At 35.1% G+C, this 9440-nt stretch overlaps 1 protein-coding gene across 1 annotated transcript; it reads right to left on the bottom strand.

Moving 5' to 3' along the window:
• Positions 1 to 1245: 1245 nt before the first annotated feature.
• LOC133306470 (uncharacterized) lies at positions 1246 to 8952 on the bottom strand. The gene is made up of 5 exons (XM_061506795.1): positions 8713 to 8952; positions 2920 to 3127; positions 2566 to 2835; positions 1751 to 2464; positions 1246 to 1667 (listed from the first exon to the last, which is right to left on the bottom strand). The coding sequence occupies exons 1-5, from the start codon at positions 8950 to 8952 to the stop codon at positions 1246 to 1248; spliced, it is 1854 nt and encodes a 617-aa protein (XP_061362779.1).
• Positions 8953 to 9440: the final 488 nt, after the last annotated feature.

Here is a 9440-nt window from a genome sequence, read left to right as displayed (position 1 = left end):
CATGGCTATAAGTGTGCAATTCAGTAATTTATGCTCTTTCTCAATCACTCATACTGTAATTTTAATATTCTTACTGACTCTTGGACTAACTCAATCAATGCTTATTCCTAAAATAAAACATATTCTAAGTCATCACATCATAAATTAATTTTTACTAACTAATTCTTACTTAACATGATTCAATAATTCAGACAGAGAGAAGAAATAAAATAAAATAAAATAAAATAAAGAGGAATAAGGAAAAGAATTTTCCCTGTTTTTCTTATAAATTTTGCGGTTCTACTCATCACAGGGATCATAGTTGTACCAACTGCTACTACTGCTACTATATATATGGTGTGGTGCGTCCTCATTCCTAGATTTAGGAATTTGCTGTCCTCAGCAATTAATAAATAAAAAAGAAAGAACTGGACACATCAACTCAACAAAAATATCATCAGATAAAGTCAGTAGTAGCAATCATGCTCATTATAGAGTGAGAAAAATAAAATTTGTACATCACCAGAGTCATCACTAATTAAAACAGATAAACAAAAGAAAAATAAAACTAAAATGGTCCTAAAAAGAAAATAAACTAAAATAATTAACTTAAAAGCGATAAATTCTTAGGTTTCCTCCTAAGAGCGCTTGTTTAACATCATTAGCTTGTCGTTACATCTTCATTAGTCATGGCGGCTTGTAGCCGGAATTCAAATATGATGTCATTCCTTTTATCATAAATATTGCTTTGCCGTAATAGTACTCTCGTGCATATGGGCGAGAGGGTTTGGCCTCAAGAACTCTAAAATTAGTCTTGATGTGTTTTCCCTTGCTCTTAGGCTTTGCCATCTTTACCTCCGGCTTGGAACTCTCATCTAGCTTATGATCTTTCTTTTCTTCTTCTTCAGCCTTCTTTTCCTCAATAAAAAAATTTCTCTACCTGAGTTGTAGGTGGTGGAGTTTCTATTTCAAATATTTTGAGAATATCCCTTTCTCCTTCCACCCTTAAGATCAATTCACCTTTAGGCACATCAATTAGTGCTCCGGAGGTTGCTAAGAAAGGTCTCCCAAAGATCATGGAGACAGTAGCATCCTCCTCTATATCCAAGATAACAAAGTCCATCGGGAAGATGGACTTGTCCACCTTAACAAGTATGTCCTCTATTACTTCATATGCTTGCTTGGTGGAGCGGTCAGCTAGTTGCAGAATCATATTGATCGACTTCACTTCTGTGGTTCCTAGCTTCTTCATCATATATAATGGCATTACGTTGATGCTGCACCTAAATCACATAAAAATCTCTCTATTGTCATCGAGCCAATCGTGCAAGGGATACTAAAACTCCCCGGATCCTTTAATTTCGGAGGTAAATTCTTCTGCGTGATTGCACTACACTCCTCTGTCAAAATAGTGGATCCTTCTACTGTGAGCTTCCGCTTCTTGGTTAGGATCTCTTTTAGGAACTTAGCATATGATGGCATTTGCTCTAAAGCTTCCGCAAAGGGGATATTGATGTGCAGCTTCTTAAAAATCTCTAAGAATTTAGAGAAATTTTTCTTCTGCTCGTGCTGCTGCAACCTCTGAGGATAAGGAGCCTTAACATAAGGATTATCTCCAAGTGATTTAATCCTTTCCTCTAAAGAAAGCTTCTTTATTACTTTCTTACATGGGGTATCATTTAATGGTCCTTCAAAAATTGTGACATCTTTATCGATAGGGTCATCAGCTTTTTCTTCAGCAGATTTTCCTTCTCTGGATCTTTTTCACTACTCGGTGCAGCTATTGGTATTTCCAAACTTTTCCTTGTAATGATGGCATTACATTGTTCCTTGGGATTAATAATTGTAGTACTAGGGAAGGTTCCTGGAGGCCTCTCAGCCATCTGTTTGGCAAGCTGACCAATCTGAATTTCCAGATTCTTTATGGAAGCTTCTTGATTCTTTAAAGATGCTCTAGTTTCTTCTACGAAATTTGCTTGAGATTGAGCCATCTTTTCGAATGCAACTTCCCAAGCTGCTTTCTGATTAGATTGTGCTGGTTGACTTCTCATATTAGCTTGTTGTGGTGCTCCTTGATTATATGACAGTGTAGAATGGTTCCTCCAGCCAGGATTATAAGTGTTGTTGTAAGGATTGTTCTCCCTACGCTGGTCGTACCAAAGAGAATTCACCTGAGCTGGGTTTATAGTAACCATAGCCTCATATTTATCAGCACTATAAGGTCCGCCACAAGTATCGCCTACAGGAAATTGCAAATTAACTGCAGAGATTTGATTTTGGGTAAAGAGCTTAACAAGTGAATCTAGCCTTTGATCCATCATGTCTTGTTTGGCTAACAAAGCATCATACCCTTCTAACTGCATAACTCCTCTCTTAGGTTGAACTGGTGTGACCTCGTTATCTTCAGATGCCATCTTCTCAATTAGCTCAATAGCCCTAGTTGGAGTGATTTCTCTGATGCTTCCTCGATATGTCAACCTAACCCCTTTGAAAAAATTCGGACCTTCTCGCTATTCGATAGAACATACTGTTGACATCTCCTGATTAGTTCTTTAAATCTCCCACATCCCACGCACAGGGATTCACTTTCGAGCTGCTTGAAGTTTCCAATCTGTTCTTTCAGCTCAGAGAATCGGGAGAGTGGGAAAAACTTCTTTTGAAATTTTTCAACTAATTCTTCCCACGTGGAGATGCTATCAGCAGGTTGCAATTCCAACCAATTAAGTGCTCTTCCTTTTAAGGAGAAAGGAAAAAGCATCAGTCGGATTGATTCAGCAGGTACCCCATTAGCTTTAATGAGGTTACACAACTGTAAGAATTTAGAAATATGGCGGTTTAGGTCTTCGATCGGGTCTCCTTCAAATTGACTATTTTGAATTAAATTTAGAAATGAGGCTTTTATTTTGAAGTTATTAGCTGGAATTGGGGGCCTTCAAATACTCGCAGTCGGATGCGAGAAATTAGGATTTAGGAAGTGGTTCATCAGTTCTTCTGGTGGATTTTGGTTATCCTCTGCCATGACTGGTTCTTCAGCAGAACTGGAACTCGATGCGTCTTGTGTCTTCCTCGCGATCAAACGCTTCCTATTAGTTCTTTGTAGTCGTCCTAACTCTGGTTCATACTGTAGGTCACTGGGGGTTGACAGTGCCTAGCAGATGCATAAACCAGAAAACTAAAGCTCAGTGGACCCAACTAATGGAAACCACTAACTAACAGAAAATTTAAAATTCAATATTTAAAATTTAAAGCAAACAAATTAAACTAAGAAATTAAAATAACAAAACTAAATAAAATAACTAACAATAAAAATATTAAACTAACAACGGAAAATAAAATAAGCAAAATAAAAATATGAGAAACAAAAACAAAATTAAAATGAAAATAAAAATAAAAAAATAGAACAAATAAACTAAAAAAAATAATAATAAAATAAAATTAAAAAAATATGATCCAATTTATAATTTTATAAATAAAAATAATGTTGATTAAATCATTCCCCGGCAACAGCGCCAAAAACTTGTTGACGAACTCGGCAAGTGCACCAGTTGTGCAAGTAATAAAGCGATAAGAAAAGCTGTCGATCCCACGAGGACTGATGACCAAGCAATAATTTATCTATTTAACTAAAGTTGGATCGATCGTAAAAGGATTTCTTGAGAATATTGTAATTAAAAACAAAATTTGTAAACTTATTTTTAGTTTTCAATAATTTAGAAAACAAATTCAGAATTAATGAAGCTAGAAATTGGTTTTAAGTTTTTAATTAAAGGACGTAGTTAGGACTCGACTTTCCCAATGGTTTCCTAACGAATCTACTATTCTTATTATTATATTCAAGATCAAGTTATTAACAGTTCTTTCTATATTTGATCAAATCCTAATCCCTTGGTAATCTAATCCTTTATTTCACTCCAAAGCCTAATCCCTTAGTACTTTTTCATAAAATAAGCATTAACGCAAGAACCTACGGTTATAGAATTTATAAGTCTATCCCTAGATCATACAAATTCCAGCAATCAATCAATCAGAATCGATACACCAACATCCCTATTGTCATGCACGACTCTAATGCTCATTCAAGATTGGCCAGATCATAAACAAGACTAGGAATTTTAAACAGATTAATTGCATAACTTAAATTAAGAACATAAATCATAAGAAAAGCAAATAGCATTTAAGAACCCATTGGTTCCGTCTCGCCCTAACTACTTAAACAAAATTAGCCTGACATAGTCAGGAAAACAAGAACAATAGATGGAAAGAAACTAAAATTCATAAATGAAAATAAAACCCGGTCTCCACGGTGAAGCTTTGACTGTTCCTCCGCTCCTCTGCCTTCTTTTCTTCGCGTCTCCCAATCCAATAATGAATGGAATGAGCCCTAACGTGCATTTTTATAGAAATAAAAATGGACTTTTTAATTTGGACCAGGGTCGATGAGGATTAATTTTGATTAATTCTTTATTTTTCTTGATCCTTTTCCTTTGCAGTTGCCTTTATCCTTCTTGATTGCAATTTGTTATTTTAGACCTGAAACAAATTGAAAAGAGATTAGAATCTTATCCAGCTGTTGGAATCTTGATATCTTTTGGATTTTATTAATTAACAATATATTTTTAATTATTTTAATTATTATTTGAACTATATTTAACAATAAAAATATAGTGTCTTGGACACTTATCATCCGTACATATGTCAGTCCTTAGATATCACATTAATCATGATCTGGTTAGAATTATTTCAAAAAAAACTATTCGATCCAACTAGTTTGAACAAAAATTATTTTATCTTCTTGGAGCCAATCCACAAAATATCATCATCATCCATTTATTAGAGATCCAACTAGTTATGCACGAATCATTCTCATTTTAGTGGTTCAAGATAATCCTTCGATCCACAATACACAAGAAATTTCCCGAGCAAAATCAATACCCTTGGATTGTATTTTCAATTTTAGACTTAAGAAAATTTGTCATCGTATTATTAAACGGAGTATTACTCTTTTTTTTTTTGAGGTTACAAGGAATTGAACACAACACCCTACACTACACACACTCTTAACACACACACCCCACACCACTAGGCTAACCCTAGTGGTGCAACAGAGTATTACTCTTTACTCTTGAAGGAAGTAATTGTTATCAAAATAATGTTAAAATTCTTGAGAGGGCTGTGTTAGAGAAATCACTTCGACAATATTCACAGTTCCATGAAATACACACCAAAAATTGAAACATGCAATAGCACAAAGTTAAAGCATACCAAACGAAAATATATGAATGCAATAAGGGAAAATCTGAGCCCAATGTTAGAAATTGTGTCCTTAAAACAATTTTGCCCTTTCTATAGTACCTAAGATTTCTGGACAATTATCTCTTAGAATAGAATGGATTACCTCTATTCTTGTGGTGACATTTCCACATTGAATAGCCCCATTAAACTCAATCTATAATAACTCAAATAATCAAATTACTTTAATTGTAAGTTAATACTTAATTAGAGGGTTAATTAAGCAAAAATCCTGAGTTTAGGGTTAAATTCTCACCAGGGGTAAAATGGTAATTTAGTAAAAGTTACTCGAACTTGAACTAATTTTGGGAAATACAGCTCACATATGTCCATGAAATTAGGGAATCAAATTAGAAAAAGGCTAATTATATGAGAAATCTAATTATACAAATATAGTTACATTTCGGGATAAAAGTACAATTAATGAAAGTTCCGAGTAAAAATACAATTATGCGAAAGTTACCTGAAACTCTAAAATATTGTAGTGAGATATTATTATATGACTTTGGTGAATGTCAAAAACTTTGGTGAATGTCAAAATAAATGTTAGATGATCTAAATAATGGATTAAAGGAGATTGGGAGCAATTTCATTAAGGGCAAAATGGTAACTTCCCACTTAAATGTGTTGACTAAATCAAAACTCTCTCAAGTCATGACACCTAGGCATTTTCCCCTCATTTTCTTCTGATTTACAGATAGCTCTTGCCCCTCCAAACAGCCAAGCCTGAGAACAGTGCCCCACCTCCATTGTTGAAGAAGCTTGTAACCTAAATCCTTAATTAAGCCTCCAAACCACAAAGTGTGTGAGACGAAAATTGTTCCCCTTCCTTCAACAAACATAACCCTCCAACCATTTAGCTTAAGGAAGCATTGTGTGAGGAGAAATCTTCTCTTATGTGCAACAAAATTTTGAGGTTCAAAAAGCTTGGAGAAGTGGTTTGTCTTATTGAAGCTTGGGAAAGCATTCTTGGGCTCTCCTTAGTGAATTTAAGGTGAGAAACCTAAGCTTTCTTGGATGTTTATTATGATTTAAATTCTAAGGTTCATTGATAAATAGTAACTAACATGTGTTTTGATTTGATTTTGGCTTGGGTCCATTGAAAATAAGTGATTAAGAGGTGTATGTAATGAAGGAAAACCTATGAAAACGTCACCTTGTGCATTTCTAAATTTATGACCATGAACAAAGTGTGTATTCAAAGAGGGTTACCATGGTTTATGATGTGGTGATGTAAATGAACCTTATTGTCTTCACAAAATGTGTTAAATATTAGTTCTTGGCAAAGGAAAAATAATGAGAATATCACTTGACGCATTTCAAAATTATTGAACTTCAATTCTTCTTGGCATTTTATAAATTCTATTTCTGGTGCTACAGACCTCCAGATAGGGAAAACTTTATATCAATTTGAAGCCCAAGATGTCTAATTTCTACCATTAAAATTCCAATTCATTTGGATAAGATTTTGATTATATATGATTTTTGGAGTAAAGAAATTTTTTCTTTAACTCAACTCACCAATTTTTGGATTTTGGGCAATGTTGTTGACTATTGATGAAATCCTTTTATTCTATACTCCAATGCAATTAAATGGACATGGATATTACATTTTATGACTTGAAATGGGCATGAGTCCTTTTGGAAGAAATGATAATATGGGGTAGTTAATGAAATAAAAGCATTGAAACTACCACAAACTTGAGTTTTCAAGAATGTCCATAACTTAGGATTTTGGAAAGTTTATGGATTTTGATATTCATGAATGTAAGATAGGATTTTGATAATATTTACGTTCATTTAGTTTATAGTGTTGAATCAAGTGAGTTATTCGAGAAAAACAAAGCGTTGGATCAAGTAATGAAGCATGATCTTGAATCTTGAATGAACCAAGATTAGTGTAAGTAATCAAACTTTAGTTTTTGATGAAGTTGCATTCACTAGCTTTGCATTTGATGTGTATTGTGAATAATTGATTGCATTTTCACCTATGGTTAAGTGTTGCTTGTAGCAAGTCGTTGTGTTGATATTTCAAGCATATTCAAGTGTGGAAAGCTTACTTGAGCTTGAAGAAACATTGGATAGGAAGCCTACTTGAGGTAAACTTTTGGACCATGAGATTTTTATCCCTATTTGTTCCACAATACTCCATGGGAGTAGTGGTTTATGTGTGGTGTATGTAATTGCACTGAAATGTGATATAATGCATAGTATATATATTTTCTTTGTGTGAGGCATGCCTTGTGGTGTGTGTATTTGCTTTGTGTACTACATAAGATGGACTTCCTTGTGTGAGGCATGCCCGGTGGTGTTCTGCATAAGATGGACTTCCTTATTCTTTGTATGTCACAAGATGGACTTCCTTGTGTAAATCATACTTTTTGTGTTCTCTAGCCAATAGAATTGATTGATATAAGCATTTCGGTGAAGGCTGATGGACCCGAGGAATGACTCGATTATGATTTATATGAGAATTCTAGTGATGGCTGATGAACTAGAGGAATGGATTGATTGAGATTGATATACATTGTATAGATACATATATGATGTATTATCTCTGTTTTACTGCTTTTACACCTAAAGTGAACTTAGGGGTGGATGAATCTACCAAGGACCCCTAGTTTACTGAGATTGTTATCTCTCCCCGTGTGGGGACCATATATCAGGTACAGACACTGATGCTATTGAATTTCATATGGAATTGGATAACTGTCAATTAGGTACATTTTGCTAAAGTGAGAACAATCCCCAGGGTCTCTAAATACAAAGGAGATGTCGTCCGTTTTATTCTAAAAAGAAGTAAGGTGTAAGAACGCGTCACATAATTTTAATTGGACACAGAATAATTGGTGAATTGCAATACATTAGAAAAAGAAAAATTTTATTCATGTTTTGGCATAAGACTAAATATGATTAAATAAGTTTCACTTCCACATTTATTTGATTAAATATGTTGTGCTTAATACCATATGCATGATAATACACTGGCAGCCAACACGATGTTACGACACTAGAGTATAAGAATGCAAATGTAAAGAATATTCAGAAACCAATAGAGAAAAACTCTTCTTAACCCACCACCAACCATGGCTCATCCGTTTTCCATTGCTGCAAATCTTCCTAAAGGGATGTCGAAAATGCTCATTTGGACTAGCATAAACTGAAGTATAATCAAACTTTCACATACCTAGGATGCAGAAGCGACAATGGAAAAATTGGGCAAATTGTCTTACCACATATGTGTAGATGACCAAAGCCACCAAATACCACCCACAAATCCTTGAGCCTCTTCTAAGCATATTTATCAAACCTAATTTTCTTCAATAACCGCTTGCAATTTAACCCAAAGGTGCGAGTCTCTACAAGAACTAACTATCGAATCGAGTATTTGACTACAAAAACTTCAGAAGCCTATCAAGCTCCTTCTTGGCAGCCCACTCTCACGTTCCATACAAGGAACGAGTACATCATTGAGATGGAGGAGTAGTCGTGCGCCTGCAGCACCTTGTTACTCAAACGGTGAGACCGTTTTTGTTTGTTTGCATCCAAATTGTTCATCAGATTAAATTTTTCTGTTTTACTTGGACAGCCAACTGGTCTTGGGGTTGTCCCCACCAGTTGACTTGATTCTTTGGTCATGTTTCCACCATGATCACCATCTTTTTGGGCTGCACTCTCATCCATTAATTTAAAGGGGGCCGTAGAGGCCTGTTACTCCTTGACAGCTGCATCATCTAGTGTTTCACCAGGGACTACAAAGGTAGCTTCCTCATCCACTAGAGTTTCACCCATAGCTGTAGGGGTAGCTTCCTCAATATGATGAATTTCCACTAACTGCTTATCACCCAACACTACTATCCCATAAACTTTGCTTGCACAAGTCCCAGAAGCTGAAGAACTACTTTGAACATTATTCTCATGCCCCTGTGATTTTCCTTTACCTTTATTTTCACGCTGAACCTCTGTCCATTCACCATTGTCAGTTTCCTGCTGCTCTTGAGATGTTGTTTCCTGAGGTGATGACACCCCTTTACTGGCTCCCGTAGACACCACTTGAGCACATAGATGCGTGTTGTGCCCATAGCATCTGCAAGAAAGACAGATAGTCAGTAAGCATTCATACTCAATCATCATCCTTATACCCTCTATTTCTTATTCCAATTGAAAAGGCT

This window comes from Gastrolobium bilobum, unplaced genomic scaffold (genome assembly GCF_033153095.1).
Source record: "Gastrolobium bilobum isolate Gb01-03AN ecotype WA unplaced genomic scaffold, APGP_CSIRO_Gbil_v1 utg1261, whole genome shotgun sequence".
NCBI classification, from domain to species: Eukaryota; Viridiplantae; Streptophyta; class Magnoliopsida; order Fabales; family Fabaceae; genus Gastrolobium; species Gastrolobium bilobum.
The sequence above is the reverse complement of the archived record's forward strand: the minus strand, read 5'-3'. Positions and strand labels throughout refer to the sequence as shown.

Excerpts from the sequence above, each read along its gene's own strand:
- LOC133306470 (XM_061506795.1), bottom strand. The coding sequence starts at position 8,952 with ATGGATGAGAGTGCAGCCCAAAAAGATGGTGATCATGGTGGAAACATG. Across the intron at positions 2,836-2,919 it reads TTTCTCGCATCCGACTGCGA|GAGACCCGATCGAAGACCTA; the intron begins GTATTTGAAGGC and ends GTCAATTTGAAG. Across the intron at positions 2,465-2,565 it reads AAACTTCAAGCAGCTCGAAA|GGGTTAGGTTGACATATCGA; the intron begins GTGAATCCCTGT and ends ATTTTTTCAAAG.